At 42.6% G+C, this 17,285-nt stretch overlaps 1 protein-coding gene across 1 annotated transcript in view; it reads right to left on the bottom strand.

Annotated features, from left to right (window-relative positions):
• The window catches only part of NCKAP5 (NCK associated protein 5), an 898,061-nt gene that overhangs the window by 392,334 nt on the left and 488,442 nt on the right, over nucleotides 1-17,285 (bottom strand). The window contains exon 5 of the mRNA XM_030209965.1: nucleotides 1,148-1,238. Within this exon, the coding sequence (XP_030065825.1) occupies nucleotides 1,148-1,238 (91 nt within the window). The remainder of the gene's footprint in view (nucleotides 1-1,147; nucleotides 1,239-17,285) is intronic.

The following is a 17,285-nucleotide window of genomic DNA, read 5'->3' as shown; positions in this document are numbered from 1 at the left end:
AAGGGCTCCCATATTATGGATGCATTAAGCAGTTAACCCAGCAGTTAGGTCAGCACACTAGCTGATGAGCACATCCATGGCCATTCTTCACCCCTGACACGCACAATCCCCCCAAAATACAAAAATATAAATACCATGGCAAAACTTATGCAGAGTGCTTTAGCATGTCCTGCATTCTGCCATTTTTTCCTGCATTAGTTGTGCATTAGCCCCTTAGAGATGAAGGCTGGGAAGGGGGTTCAGAACTGACAAAACTTCAGTGGAGGAAGAAAGATATTAATTTTTTTTGTATGATAAGGAACTCAGGGGTCCTTTTACCAAGCTGCAGGAAATAGGATCCTGTGCTAGTGGCAAGGGCTGTTTTTCAAATGTGCCAGGGTCCTTTTTACCACAGCAGGTAAAAAGCCCCCAGACAAACATTGGCCATGCGGTAAGAGAACTCTTGCCATGTGGTGCGGAACCTTTACCACCACCCTTTGAGGTGGCGATAAGGGTTCCCATGGTAACCCAATGGTAACTTGGCAGCACGTGGCGATGCCCGATTACCGCTGGCGTAGCAAGGGTGGCTGTGACCCGGGGCGGTTCACCACTGCGCACCCCCTCGGCGTATCGACACCCCTCCTTGACGCACCGATACCCCCCCCCCCCCGGGTGCAGCACGACACTCCCCCTTGATGCATCAACCCCCCACCCCCCCACCCCGGAGTGCATTCTTACCTGCTGGGAGCTGCATCAGTTCTGCTGGTTCCCTGCTCTCTCTGCCCCAGAACCGGAAGTAACCTGTTCCGGGGCAGAGGGAGCAGGGAACCAGTGGAGCGGACCACCCCTCCCGCCCCCTTTCCTACGCCACTGCGCTGGGTTACTGCCATGCAAGACATTTCCAGGGGTTTTTCTTTTTTTCCCCTGGAAATGGAGAACGCGCAGGGCAGAACTACCACTGGCGGATGCATTGGGCCAGCGGAAGTTCCGATTTAGTGTTTGGTAAGCCCATGTTGGGAATACCAGCACTTTGAAAAAGACCCTCAAAACATTTGAAATTTTATAATTATGGATTATTAATATATATAAAATAGATGTAATAAAAAATCTGGCTTTATAAAATTTAAATTTACAAATAATTAGATTTTTATGTAATTGCTAAAAATACCTGATAAGCTTTCATAATATTAGCACTATCCCCTCCATTTGGCTCCAGAACCCCTTGGGTTTGCAGTAGATTTCTCACTGTCTCTTCCATCCTGTGGGGAAAAAAAAAAACGAGCAACCATTTTAGGGTCATAAATCTTTACCTGGAGAAAAGATACATCAGGTGAAGGATGCAATATGTCATTATTACAGACTATAGCACTAACTGAAGGTTGTCTTGACAATGTGAATTAACTCTCATTGAGTTCAAATTCCTAAAATGGAGATTTGTGCAAGTTGTGCTTTTGTAATTTGATTCAGAAAACCATAAGAATCGTGGTGTTGGCTCAATTAATGAAAATGCATTTAATGAAAAGGCTAAGCAGCCAGGATTAATTTTAAACTTTGCTGGCCATCAGGCAAATCAGGGGACTCATTCCTACAGGGGACTAATCCCCCATGTTTACAATGCTGTCATAGCAGCTGCTGTACGCTAATGCCGACATGGCCCATTTGGCTTAGTAAACAGAGGAGTAATACTGGTAAATAGAGGACCTTCTACAAGCTGCGGTAAGCACTAACCCATTCTTAGTGCAGCAAACAATGGCTTGCCACAGGGTGCGCTGAAGCAACCCACATTAATTTGGGGACTGGGATTTGCATGTGCTACCCCTGTGCTAAAGAATAAACTTTATTTTTTAGCACTTGGGGGTAGGTCGGAGGCAAAGTGGGCATACTATGCACTTATCAGCGCAGCTACATTGCTGTGTGCTAACTGATTAGCGCATGAGCCCTTACCACCTACCTGTTGGTAGGGGCTCACGCACTAATGGCCACATGCAAATGCCAAAATTAGGGGTTCTTTTATTAAGCTGCAGTAAAAGGGAATCTGCGCTAGCGTCAGCTTGTGTTTTTGAGACAGGCTGAGGCCCTCTTTTACTGCAGCAGGTAAATGGCAGTCTGTTGTACGGGAAAATAAATGGCCATGCGGTAAGTGAACTACTTGCAGCATGAACATTTCGGGTGAAGCGGTAAGGGCTCCGGTGCTAACCTGGTGGTAGCCAGGCAGCGTGCGGCACTGCCCGATTACTGCTGGTTAAGAAACTTTTTATAGCGCCAGAAATGGTATGCGCCGGGAGTGGGAACTACCACCGGGCTCCTGCAGTAGTTCTGGATTGGGATGCGTCAAGCCTGTTGCTGCACACCAACCCTTTAGTAAAAGGGCCCCTTTGTGAATGGCCATTAATAAGGAAAATAGACCATTTTACCTCAGCAGTATAAATGGCCTTAGCACGTAGGAATGACTCGCATAAGTCGTGCTAAGGCCCCGTTTTACCACTGTTTGGTAAAAGGTCCTTGTGAAGGGGCATAATCGAATGGGGCGCCCAAGTTTTCATGAGGGCGACCTCACAGGACAGCCCTGTAAAGGGGCGGGGCAAACCGTATTATTGAAACAAGATTGGCGTCCATCTTTTGTTTCAATAATACGGCCGGGGACGCCCAAATCCATGCAATTTAGGTCGACCTTAGAGATGGTCGTCCCCGGTTTTCGGGGATAATGGAAACCGAGGATGCCCATCTCACAAACGACCAAAACCAAGCCATTTGGCTGTGGGAGGAGCCAGCATTTGTAGTGCACTGGTCCCCCTCACATGCCAGGACACCAACCGGGCACCCTAGGGGGCACTGCAGTGGACTTCAGAAAAAGGTCCCATGTGCATAGCTCCCTTACCTTGGGTGCTGAGCCCCCAAAACCCACAACTGTACAACACTACCATAGCCCTTAGGGATGAAGGGGGGCACCTACATGTGGGTACAGTGGGTTTCTGGTGGGTTTTGGAAGGCTCACATTTACCACCACAAGTGTAACAGGTAGGGTGGGATGGGCCTGGGTCCGCCTGCCGGAAGTACACTGCACCCACTACAACTGCTCCAGGTACCTGCTTACTGCTGCGATAGACCTGAGCATGGCATTTGAAGCTGGCATAGAAGCTGGCAAAAAAGTATTTTTAAAGATGTTTTTGAGGGTGGGAGGGCATTAGTGACCACTGGGGGAGTAAGGGGAGGTGATCCCAGATTTCCTCCGGTGGTCATCTAGTCAGTTCGGGCACCTTTTTGATGCTTGGTCGTGAAATAAATGGACCAAGTAAAGTTGCCCAAGTGTTCATCAGGGATGCCCTTCTTTTTTCCATTATCGGCTGAGGACGCCCATCTCCTAAGCATGCCCCAGTCCCGCTTTCGCTACACTGCCGACACGCCCCCGTGAACTTTGGTCATCCCCGCGATGGAAAGCAGTTGAGGGCACCCAAAATCGGCTTTCGATTATGCTGATTTGGGCGACCTTGCAAGAAGGATGCCCATCTCCTGATTTGTGTCGGAAGATGGCCGCCCTTCTCTTTCAAAAATTCACCTGATGGTAACCAGTTCAGCAAAAATGTAGTATATGCAGTACCTAGAAACTGGGGTAACTATAGTTAATTGATAAAATCCTCGATTTTTCCAAAACTGAGGTAAATATAATTACAAGTTAAAATTCTCGATTTTTCCATTTTATTTACTGTTTAATTTTCGTTAGATGTCTTAATCATGCCAATTTCCGTAAACTATTGAAAACCTATCTCTTCGACAAGATATATCACAAAGATCAACACGTGTAACTGTATAATCTTTAAAATATCCAGAAATGTCTTACAATGCCTTTTGCTTTAACACTATCATGTATTTCACCACCATGTAACCCAAAACCCTCTGTAAACCCAAATGTATATTCTCTTCTATTTCCAGTATCCATGATGAATTGTAAGCCACATTGAGCCTGCAAAGAGGTGGGATAATGTGGGATACAAATGCAATAAATAAAAATAAAAATATTAATTAGGTAACTGGGTCACCTTTCTTAGTATATCTACTTCTGATTGTTCCACTTACATCTCAACAACAGTTCTCATTAAAAAATTAAATTAAAAAAATGGTTCAAATGTTGAACTCTAGATAAAAAACAATGAATAAGCCGTGCATTTGACTACTTACCAAGCTTGAACATCAAGGGCTAGATTCTATATACGGTGCCCAAAAAATACCCACATAAGTGGCATCCTATAAGCCGCACCTAAGTTTATCATGGTTTACAGAATAACTGCTTAAGCGGAGAGGTTGCATGTAAAGTCAGATGCAGACATTTGTACCAACGAAAATGTGGTGCAAATAACCATGCCTAAATGTGGGCCCCTTTTACCAAGCTGTGGCAAAAGACGGGTGGCGCTGGTGTCAGCGTGTGTGTTACACATGAACTGAGGCCCCATTTTACCACAGGAAATGGCCGGGCGGCAAGTAAAGCATTTGAAACGTGGTCATTTCAGGGGGCAGCCTTTACCGCCACCCATTGAGGTGGCGGTAAGGGCCCCCATGTTAACCCACTGTAACCAGACAGCACGTGGCACTGCCTGATTACCTCCAGGTACACTCTGGTGCTACAAAAATAAATACATTTTTCTAATGCAAGAAATGACGGCGCACTAGGGGTGGGAAGTACCGCCGGGCTGCTGCCTTAGCTCAGCGACACTTCCTGTATAGTGAGAAGTATGCCTGTGTTGGGCTTACCACTGCTTAGTAAAAGGAACCCTGTATGCACAGAGCACCCATGTTCTGTAACTCAAAACCACACCCCAGTTCTACCCCAAAATGCCCATGACCCTCCCATTTCTGCTCCCCTTTTTTGGCACAGATCCCGCACCTAACTTCACACATGTTAGTCTCAAATATAATTAGTGTCATTAATTGTTAAAAAGCCTATTATGGGCACTAATTGGCTCATTATTCTATTAAGTTGCATGCACAAATCGTGAATGCGCCTAAATTTGTGTGCAATTTTTGGTGACCTTTATAGAACCAGGGGGAAAATAACTAATAACTAAAAACCTTTCTTCCCAAGAGGCATTTTTGCAACCTGGTACAATCAATGGTGTTGAGTCATCTAGTTATTGCAATGCGTTGTATTCTGGCTGTACAGAGCACATCATCAAGAAACTTCAGACAACGCAAAACACCGCAGCTAGACTCATTTTTGGAAAATCAAAATATGAAAGTGCTAGACCCCTAAGAGAGAAACTCCATTGGCTCCCAGTTAAGGAATGCTCGGTGTTCAAAGTTTGCATTCTGGTTCATAAAATCGTTCATGGAAATGTTCCGGCATACATGTCAGACCTTAATGATTTACCACCCAGGAATGCTAAAAGATCAGCACGCACATTCTTGGGACTTCATTTCCCTAGCTGCAAAGGTCTAAAGTACAAACTAGTACACGCGTCCTGTTTTTCTTACATTGGCACGCAGCTGTGAAATGCATTACCACTGGATCTGAAAAATATTCACGACCTCATCAACTTTCGAAAATCTTTAAAGACTTTCCTTTATAATAAGACTTACCATAATAATCAATAATTGGAATTCCAACACATCACTAATTATTCGATAATCTGTCTGCCTTCTGATTTACTGAATTGATTATATCCATTATGCTACACTTGTTCTTTATGTAACCAATTGTTTATCTAATCTTGATTGGCGCTTGTTATGATGTGTTATTGTAAGCCACATTGAGTCTGCAAATAGGTGGAAAAAAGTGGGATACAAATGCAACAAATAAATAAATAATATCTATAGCTTGAAGTATAAGTTGCTGAGGGCTTTATTAATCAGGAGTACATAAAAAATAATATTTGAACCTGCATTGCAAAACCTTTGAGAATCTGGTCCAGTATAAAATATTTTGTAAGCAATCATAGTTTTACGCATGATTATTTCTCTAATGATAATATTTCTATTCACTCACATCCAAGTATTGTACAATTATCTTTATTTACATCCTGAACGGAGTCAGATGCCCACTGACATTTTACTTCTTTTTAGTTGATATGCAGAGTTTTTGTTATTGCCAGAATGAGCACAGAAAAACAGTACCATCTGTTGACCAAATGCGAGGAGAAAAAAGCCAGCTCTCATCTCCAGTTCAGACCATGGTGGCAGATTGGAACAATTTCTGCTGATAGGATGACCTTAATCAGAGCCCCTTATGCTCATGAGACCAAGTCAGTTTGCTTCAAAATATGATATGCACAATAGACACAGAGACCAGCCAACACGTTTCTGTCTTCAAAAATATTAAACATTTTTTTTAAATGGCTTAACAGGTGAAAGGCCAGGTAACTAGATATCTTCACTGATGATATAGTACACGTTTTTTGGAATGAATAGTAATAGCTTGACATGCAAGAAAACAAGACAAAACGTAACCTTTCCTTGTTTGCAGAAAATGTATTCCTTCTTTATTTCAGTAGTAGCTCAAGGTGAGTTACATTTAGGTACACTAGATTAGGGGAAGACAAATAGGGTCTTCAAAAATCTGGATTCAGGTCAGGATTGAAGTTAAGCTACATATTTTATTTGGATACTATTTAAAACACAACTAGTTGAGGACATCTGGAAGCAGGTCATGCCAATTGTGTCCTATACAATGCAGTTGACTGATTATTTTAATGGAGTTGAGTAATTATTTTAAAATGGGTTTTGTTTTCCTTTCGGTCTGTGGGCTACAGTGTTATCTCTGTAAAAGCCCTTTTCTGTTTGTTTGTTTTTAAAATTTTGACCCAGCAGTTTCTCTTACTTCTTTGTGGGGGTCTTTTACTAAAGGTTAGCTCGAGTTATCTGCTGCAGGGCCCATAGGAATAGATAACTTGAGCTAATGTTCAGTAAAAGACCCCCTGTATTTCTAGCATAGTCAGAAACATGGTTGGAATATGGTGTGATGTGCCTTTATTTATGACTACCTGGGAATATCCCCTTGGTTGATATCTCCATGCACTCAACATACTTGGGTGGGAGGAGCTATCAATGTGAGCTACAATTAATATGGGTTATTAACCCATATTATTAGTAAATAGGTCTTGTTGCATAAAAAGGGACCTGTGTTAAAATAGCTCAAGATGTGTTATAATAACCCATCTTAATGGTAGCCCATGTTAATAACTTCTCCCCCTTAATCTGATTACTGTAATGAGGGCCTTGTAATCGTGGGTTCTGGATCTGGCAGCCAGGTGTCACCATTAAGCGATGAGCATGATGTCTTCTCAGGAACTGCCAACACTGCCTCCACAGCCCCAGTTCACTCAAGAAGCAGAAGACTCCTATGGCTGGGCATAGCTCTTACTTCTTGACCCACCAGGCAACCCTTAATCACTACTAATATGGTCTTTGATATAGGCAACATTTTTAATCTCTTTCCTTCGTCCCACCCCGGCAGTTTATGTATGGCATTCAAGTATTTAAGCAAAAAGAAAGAGTAGGAAGTGGACAAATAACTCCAGGGACTGGGAGAGATAAATCACAATGAGTCTTTGGTGATGTGCGCACAGGAATGAAGCCGCAACAAAAAAGGGGGTCTTGATAAGGACCTTTTGTACTAGGATTCACAGTAACACATAGAGGGGCATAATCGAACACGAACGCCCATCTCCATGGACGCCTATATCCGTGGGCACCTATTTCCGTGAACGGGACAACCCGTATTTTCGAAAAAAGATGAGCGCCCATCTTTTTTCCGATAATACGGGTTGTGTGGAGCAAATACCTAGGAGTTGGCTGTTTTTCAGCTGGGCACTATCGGTTTTCAGCGATAATGGAAAACGAAGGCGCCCATCTCCAAAAATGAACAAATCCAAGGCATTGGGTCATGGGAGGGGCCAGGATTCGTAGTGCACTGGTCCCCCTCACATGCCAGGACACCAACTGGGCACCCTAGGGGGCACTTTTACAAATTAACAAAAAACAGTAAAAGAGCTCCCAGGTGCATAGCATCCTTCCCTTGTGTGCTGAGCCCCCCAAATTCCCCCAATACCCACTGCCCACAAGTCTACACCATTGCCATAGCCCTAAGGGGTGAAGGGGGCACCTACATGTGGGTACAGTGGGTTTTGGGGGTTTTTGGAGGGCTCAGCATTAACCAGCACAAGTGTAACAGGTAGGGGAGGATGGGCCTGGGTCCGCCTGGCTGAAGTCCACTGCACCCACTAACAACTGCTCCAGGGACCTGCATACTGCTGTGATGGAGCTGGGTATGACATTTGAGGCTGGCATACAGGCTGGGAAAAAAAGTTGTTAAAGTTCTTTTTTTTTTTGGTGGGAGGGGGTTAGTGACCACTGGAGGAGGCAGGGGAGGTCATCCCCGATTCCCTCCAGTGGTCATCTGGTCATTTAGGGCACTTTTTTGGGACTTGTTCGTGAAAAAAAAGGGTCCAAAAAAGTGACCTAAATTCTCGCTAAAAACGGCTATTTTTTTCCATTATCGGCGAAAGCCACCCATTTCTGTTCGGCCGATAACCACGCCCCAGTCCCGCCTTCACCACGCCTCTGACATGCCCCGTCAACTTTGGCCGTTTCTGCGAAAGAGTGCAGTTGAAGATGCCCAAAATCGGCTTTCGATTATACCGATTTGGCCGCCCACGGGATAAAGACGCCCATCTCCCGATTTGGGTCGAAATATGGGCGTCTTTCTCTTTCAAAAATAAGGCGGATAAGGTACTCTACATACCCACGCGCACATATCACCAAAGACAGTTAAAAGTTGTTTTGCGGCTTCATACCCATGTGCACATCTGAAAACCTCCTGAGGCAGGCCTGTGATTTATCTGTCTCAGTCCCTGGAGTTATTGGTCCACTTCCCACTCCTTTTTGCCGATTGTTTTCGTGGGATTTTGTTGTTCATCCACCCTGGTGGATTACCCTTCACTTTATTCAAGTATTTAATCCACGTCACGGAAATCAGCTCTTTATTGGGACAGACAGATATACGAGCTAAGGGCTCAGCTGACTCAGAATTAAGGCAATGGAAGCACTTCCAGCAGAACGTTATCCTTCAAATTTGACAAATACAATCACCTTATAAGTTTTAGAAATATGACTTCCTAAGACACATGGGGCCTGTAAAACAAATATCTTTTATATGAATTTTTACCTGGCTCTTACTCTTAATCTTATGATATATTATCAGCTTCATTACAATATGCATGATCCTCATTATCCTTTTATGATCTAAAACATCACTCTTCTTACATAATCATTTAAACCTGAGTGGAGAAAGCATACAGAATTTACTTTCTCACTAGTCTGCACAAAAACCAAGAAGCCCACAGAGCAATTACTGCACTGCCTCTTGTGCATATGTATCAAAGCAATTAGATATCAACAATTAGGAAAATGAAAAATATATATATATATATATATATCACTGCCATTGTTGGAAGAAAGCTACGCAGGAGTTAAGGCTTATATGCACGCAAAAATCTAAAAAGTGAAAACGAAATGTTATCAGTCCCTTTGCATATTTTGCCTCACCCTCAATGCATTTAGCAGAAATACTGTACATCAAGAAGACAGAATTCTTTTTTAAAAAAAATATCACTCAATTTCACCCTTCCCTGGTTAGAATGCTCAGAACTGACCTACTTCAGAAATGCAGAACAGAGAAGAGGTAGTTGTCTGCCTCACAAAATATAACCAGACATACTTCAGCAGTTCACAACATAAAACAAATACCACCACTGGAGAAGCATATTACAAACTAGGCAACTTCAACCTACAGCACCTCAAAGACTAGGAGTCCTTTTACTAACGCATGCTTACTGCAGCTTAAAATGCCTTACAGTGGGTACGCTCAGGTGGCCCGCAGTAATTTTGGCATTAAGCTTGCGATTTCCACACATTAAAAAATAGATTTTATTTTTTGGAGCTGGGGGCAGGTCGTGGGGCCTAGAGTAGGGTGTGTGATTAGCGCACGAGCCCTTACCACCTGCAAAATAGGTGCCGGTAAAGGCTCACACACTAATGGCCATGAGCAAAAATTAGCACATGGCCATTATTTCAAAAAATAGAAAAAGCGGCCATTTTACCCATGCAGAGAAAATGGTCTCAGAATGCGGGAATAAGCTGTGTAAGAACGAGCAAAGGCTACTTATTACCACAGTTTGGTAAAAGGGCCCCCAGAGATTAAACTTATGCTAAATGACCCATGTGTTTATTTGGTTGCACCTGTTAGTGTTTAAGTCAATCTGCTATATGTTGTAGTTTTCTTGCACACAGAAAATATCATTGTTACAGTGTGAGTTATGGTGTGAAATATCAAAGAGAGGTATTATTGGTATTGTTGATGCGTTGTGTGTGCTACTGAAACTGTGTTAAACACAAAAAACATTGCCTGAACCCAAGTAAAGCCAAGCTTCTCTGGGTCTCTAACACAAGTGGATACATAACTGACATCAAAATCCCTTCTGGGAAGTACGAACTCCCCCTCAAATCACAAGTCAGGAACCTTGGAATACAGTTAGATTCAACACTTACTCTGATTCCCCAAATCCAAGCAACCTTCAAGAGCTGCTTCTACTATTCTCTCCTTACATCGAGAAGGTAAATCTTATCCCAGTTGTACATGCCATGGTAACGTCAAGACTGGATTACTGCAATGCACTATACAATGGTCTGACTACAAAGGGACTGCACCAGCTCCAGTTGATTCGGAATGCAGCAGCAAGACTCATAGAAGGTTGCAAGCGACATGACCACATCACACCATTTTTGCAAAAACTTCATTGGCTACCAGTACAATACAGGGCTACATTTAAAACTCTATGTCTGATCTTCAAGGCCCTGAAAGGAAATGGCCCTGAGTACCTGAAAAATAGGATGATCCTCCACACACCGCCAAGGACACTAAGGTCCTCCCAAGGTCTTTCACTAACCACACCCTTTCCAAAAGACATTACACAATGTGATACCCGCAAGCGAGCCTTCTCCGGAGTAACCCCCACACTCTGGAATGCACTGCCTGAAAGGCTCCACTTAACACAAGACTATCTCTACTTCGGGAAGCAGGTGAAATCTTGGCTCTTCAATCAGGCCTTTAATGGAAAAAGTAACTAACTTTTCACTCACACACACAAGGAGTGACTCGGCTGCATATAATGCAGAAGGACATGTTTATCCACTCCTACCCTAGCTGAGATAATATCAGACCTGCCAAGTCTCCTGCATTCAGCGGGAGACTCCCGCTTTGGCAGGTCATCTCCCACACTGCCGCCAAAGTGGGAAAATCTCCCACTGAGATCATAGGCGCCTCAGAGTTCCAGGGTCGTTGTCGCCCCCCTCCGAGTTCCAGGGTCATATTCCCTCCCTTCCTCCCTCCCTGCCTTCGAGTTCCAGGCCCCTCCCTCCGAATTTTAAGTCATCTTGACTTACCTCGTCGGGGTTACGGCAGCCGGCAGCAGCAGTAAAAAGCGTGCAGGTTTGGACCTTAGTTCGGTTTTCCCTTCTCTCTCTCTCAGCTCTGGTCTCGCCCTTGCGGAAACAGGAAATAAGGACGGGACCAGAGGTGAGAGAGAGAAGGGAAAACTGAACTAAGGGCCGAGCCTGCACGCTTTTTACCGCTGCTGCCGGCCGCCGTAACCCCGATGAGGTAAGTCAAGGTGGCTTTTAAAATTCGGAGGGAGGGGGCCTGGAACTCGAAGGGAGGGAGGGACGACAACCCAGGAACTCGGAGGAAGGGGGACCCCCTGTGGAACTCGGGGGGGAGACCCTGGAACTGGGAGGGAGGGGGACCCTGGAACTCAGACCCTGTTACTATGTATTCATTTATTGGGATTTATTAACCACCTTTATGAAGAGATTCACCCAAGACAGATTAGAATCTGTCCATAATAGGGGTGTTATTTCAATGCTACCAGGAATATCAACCCCTTTGCAGAACACCAGGTCTAACATATGACCTTTTACATTAGTTGATCACCTGTGTTAATCCTAGAGCTGCCATCATATCAAGGAAAGCAGCAGTGGTGGTGACTTGAGTTTGGATATGTAAATTAATGTCTCCCATGATCACTAACCTAGAGAAGTTCAAACTTACTTCTGTCACCAGATCCAGGAATTCTTACACAGATGATGTGTTGTTGCAAGGTGCTTGGTAGACTATACGCAGCCAGGTTGGTTCCTTATCTCCTAGCTGGATTATCTCCTAGCTGACTGAGACAGATAGGGGATGGTGACCTGCACAATTTGATTTGTCTCTCAGATCAGGACTGATATTCCTCTACCCAGTTCCCACCCTGCCCAAATAGGAACTACAATAATCACTTCCAAATCTACCTTAATCCACTGCACATGCTGTGTTATCCATCTAAATTCCACAGTCATCACTGCTGTATTAACCCATGCCTTAACCACTGTGGTAGCTATAGCTACCTATCTTACTACTCTTGTATTGTACTCAATGTATATATACTTCTATAATCACACTAACCCTATGGACTAGTTCTGTGTCTCTGTTTTAAGTATTACTGTTCTGTCTCTCAGTCGTGTGTGCATGTTGACATGTATTTTGTACTTATAGTTGCAGCATATAAACCATAGCTAGCAGTAATCTCTGCTCTCATAATACAAATGTGGCATGTAACTCATTTTCTGCATGGGAACACCTGCCAGGTTCAGGCTTAAGCCCATACTACAACATCTGACTCTACTGTCAATCCATAGCACCCTTGCCCCCTTTGTACCCCTTCCTCCAAGGCAGAATTTTCCATGTTGGGCTTACGAGTAGGCTCGTTTCTTGCCTTTCTGCTTATGGAACATGCCTCTTTCTTTTACGCAGGTGTTCTACATCCATTTTCCCTTAAAGCTCAAAGTTCATCTTTCACTGAAGTTCAACATCCATCTCTGCAGTAAGACAGCAGCCATCCATTCAAAACTCCAGCATCCGTCTCTTCAGTCTGACAGCCAGTTAACTCAGCATCCAGTTACGAACACTCATCCTTCCAAGGCAGAGCTTGGGCTGATTTAGCTAACTATTCAATAATGCATGAAATCCACATTATAAGAATAGTATAAATATTGTTAATGAACCCTGTTATGTACTATACTATGTATTACTGTTACTGGTCCTTGCTGTACACTGCCTAGAGGTAATATAAAAGAATAGCAACCAAATAATTAAATTGAGTCTTAGAATAAGAAAAATAGTAGTGTGAATTCTGAGACATAGATATTGGGTCTATATCTCAACCTCTAAGGTAAGGCTTATCACTCAGTGAGTGCGGTCTGCAGTTTCCCACCTTCTCTCTGGTACCACTTTTAGAAATGGGACCACGTCTGCTCTTCTCCAGTCCTATGGAACCTCTCCCATCTCCACAGATCTTTTAAACAAATCTTTAAGAGGATCTGCCAGAACCTCTCTGAGCTCCTTCAGTATCCTGGGATGTATCTAATCTGGCCCCATTGTCTTTTTCAGTTTCTCCAGTTGTTTATAAACACGTATTTCAACGAATGTGTGATATCTGTTCCATTCTCACTAGAGCTATACTGAATAGCATATTTTACTATTTGACCGAATATGAATAATGCAAAATATTATTCGGCCGAATACAAATACCGAATATGAATAATGGACATTGAGCATTAACATAACAAATAACAAAAAAAAGCAACATGAAACTGGAGATCAAGCATTTATTTCAGTAGGATTTAGCACAGTACAACCCTTGAATATGAATATTCAGTACACCCCTAATTCCCATATATAAGTTTGTCAGCCTACTATGGTCCTTCTCCAGGATTTTCTTCCATGTACAAAGTATTTGTGTGGCATTTTCACTTTTTTTGGTCACTTTCCACACAGTGGTTCTCAACATCTTTCAGTCTTAAAATTCCATTTTTAGCTTTTCTCCCTTCTCCAATATACCTGAAAAGTCTTTTCATCTCTCTTAACATAGTAACATAGTAGATGACGGCAGAAAAAGACCTGCACGGTCCATCCAGTCTGCCCAACAAGATAACTCATATGTGCTACTTTTTGTGTATACCCTGCTTTGATTTGTACCTGTGCTCTTCAGGGCACTGACCGTATAAGTCTGCCCAGCATTATCCCCGCCTCCCAACCACCGGCTCTGGCACAGACCGTACAAGTCTGCCCAGCACTATCCCCGCCTCCCAACCACCAGCCCTGCCTCCCAACCACTGGCTCTGGCACAGACCGTATAAGTCTGCCCAGCACTATCCCCGCCTCCCAACCACCAGCTCTGGCACAGACTGTATAAGTCTACCCAGCATTATCCCCGCCTCCCAACCACCAGCCCCGCCTTTAGCCATATTTTAAATTCTGCCCATGATTTTGCCATCTTTCGTTGCCTTTTTTGAGCTTTATCCTGTATTCCTTTTTTGTGTGTTATTCTTTATTTTTTTGAATGCTATCTTTTGCCTTTTTTTCAGCTACTTTTTAGAGAACCGTATTGGTTTCCCTTTCCTCTTGTTTTTATTTACTTTCCTTACATAAAGATCAGATGCCATGTCACAGTTCAGCTTGGTCCACCGTCTTTCCAATTCTCATCTTGTCAGCTTTTGACAAAGTACTTCGTGAGAGACTCCTGAGAAAATTATGGAGTCATGGGATAGGAATCCGTGGATTAAGAATTGGTTATTGGACAGAAAACAGAGGGTAGGGTTAAATGACCATTTTTCTTAATGGAGGAGGGTGAATAGTGGAGTGCCACTGGGATTGGGCACTGTTAGCAACAGGATGCTAGGCTTGATAGACCTTTGGTCTGTCCCAGTATGGCAATGTTTATGTTCTTATGTGATTACATAAAGGAAGGGAGTTTGTTTTAGGTTGTTTTTTCTATTTTCCCAGTATAAGTGTTTTTAAGGGCTCCTTTTAGTAAAGTGCACTAACAACACGCTAAACACTAAGAAGCCCATTTTATTCCTATCAGCTTGTTAGCACTTAGTGTGCACTACTCGTTAGTGCACACTATCTTTATAGCTCCCACTGGAGGCAGTGGGAGCTATAAAGCTGGAACAATGCTTAGTCTAGCTCTACTGTAGCCTCTGACATGAGGTAATATATTATGGTCTGAAATCTTTCAGAAGCAATAAAAGGTATGCATGCTTTAGGTGAATTAGTGCTTGTAAGAATGCCTATGAGCAGAGTGGAATGTATTAACAGAGCTTATATGTTGGTACCTTCTTCTAAACACGCTAAATAGCTCATTCAAGACGTGAAAAGCAAAATAGTTATTTTGTGGGCTATCTTCCATATATCAGCTTTAATAACAGCTGCTTTCCAAGTGTATTCCTGGTGTGTAAATGTACGTGTATAAATCTAAATTGATGCCAGTTAGCACCAATAATTGATAGGGCTAAATTTGTATATGCAATTTTTATTACCATTTACAAAATTTGGGGGTAAATGTGTAAAAATATGGTATTATCAATGTGGGCTACTGTTAAGACATGTTATTTTACCTCTAACTCGTACTATTTTAGCGCAGTTCCAATTTTATTCAATGAGACCTAGTTACTAATAACTGGAGTTAACAGTAATATAACAAAGAAAACATTTCTTCACTCAAAGTATAATTAAGCTCTGGAATTCATTGCCAGAGAATGTGGTAAAAGCAGTTAGCTTAGCAGGGTTTAAAAAAGGTTTGTCAAGAGTAGCCCATGTTGATAACGTCCCCCCCCCCCTTAATTCTCCTTTTCAATATCTATGTTGCTTTAGTCATTCTCATAATAAATTAAACTCCCTAATCTCTTAATTGCTCTGGCTGTCTGTCTTGAATAGACTGTAAACTCTGTTTAGCAGTGATTGTCTCTTCTGTTTTTATATATAGCGCTGTATACATCTAGTGCTGCTATAGAATTATGTACTGTAGTAGTGGTGTTTTTTCTGCCGGATAAGCTGCCCTAGAACTTCTATTTTCTTGGTGAAATTAGTTAGGCTATCTAGATAGCGATAGTTTCTCTTGTAAAACCAGAAGCCTGTTTTGTTGGAAGACATCACAGAGATTGATTGACTGAAAAAGTAAGTGTTCCTTTTGGACTCTAACCATCAAGATACTCCCTCCAGCAAAACCACAATTTCCTTTGACAGAGCAAAATATACAGTATGTCAAGCCTACCCTGATGACAGAGTGCACTGTCCTAACTGTACGTTAAGCACAGTCATTTTTTTTTCCCTTTTCATCATTGTCAAAATCTTTAAAGAAAAATGTGAATGTTTCTAAAGCTTATTTAGTTCACACAATGAAATTGCTGTTAAATTTTCAAAGCGTTCCCAAGAATCTTCCTGATGAGTGATTACTAAAAGTGAAACAGGGCTATCAAAGAACAAAACAAAAAAAAAAACCTGATTTGACCACGCTCCATCTAAAAACAATTCCCCTCCCTCACACTCAAAGAATAACAGAAAAAAACCCCACAAAGTTCTACTCTAATCAACTTTATTGCTATGTTTGTCACACATACTGCACCATGTTTTTGTAAGAATCGATTCTTTTGTCAAGAAACTTCTGCTCTATCATTCTTTTAGTACTGTGAACTTTTTTTCATTAAAGAATCTAACGTGAAGTATCTTCTAAAAAAAAAACCTAAGTGTTTGCAGGAAAAAGAACTTCTGTCCTAAGTAGAGAACTCTTTAGGTGGAAAAAAGAGAGAGTAAAGTCAGAGAGAAGGTTTGATCTACAGTATTGCAAAATAAATGGAAAATGGGCATGCTAGGTGGGCCTTGTGATTAAGTAGTCACCACTGCTCCCCTCCCCTCATTTCCAAACACGTATTGTATTATATTTCTAGTTATTAGCTGCGTGCAGCAAGACAGCAATGGTCACACAAGGATGGATGACTTTCTAGTCAGTAAAAACAGTTTATTACAGATTAATCTGCACTCGACACAGCTGTGTTTCGGCCGGCAGTAACTCCAAGAATAAACTGGTATTTGTTTTTTTTTTAACCAAGTACGAGTTTATTCTCGGAGTTACTGCTTATCAACGTTTTTTTCAAGACCAGAGCATACGCTTCATTACTTCCTTACATTGTGACAATTTAACAAGTGGATGACCCTATTTGACGTATGACACTCCTGATGCAGACCTAGCTGGCCGAAACACAGCTGTGTCGGGTCCAGAACAATCTGTAGAGCACAGAATAATCTGTAATAAACTGTTTTTACTGACTGGAATGTCGTCCATCTTTGTGCCAGTTAGTGGAGTTGCACTTACCGTCGCCTCTTGAGGTGATGGCAGTAAGTTCAACTGCACTATTGGTAGTCAGGACAGCTAATACAAGCAGTG

The sequence above is a fragment of the Microcaecilia unicolor genome, chromosome 7 (assembly GCF_901765095.1).
Source record: "Microcaecilia unicolor chromosome 7, aMicUni1.1, whole genome shotgun sequence".
Lineage (NCBI taxonomy): Eukaryota > Metazoa > Chordata > Amphibia > Gymnophiona > Siphonopidae > Microcaecilia > Microcaecilia unicolor.
The sequence above is the reverse complement of the archived record's forward strand: the minus strand, read 5'-3'. Positions and strand labels throughout refer to the sequence as shown.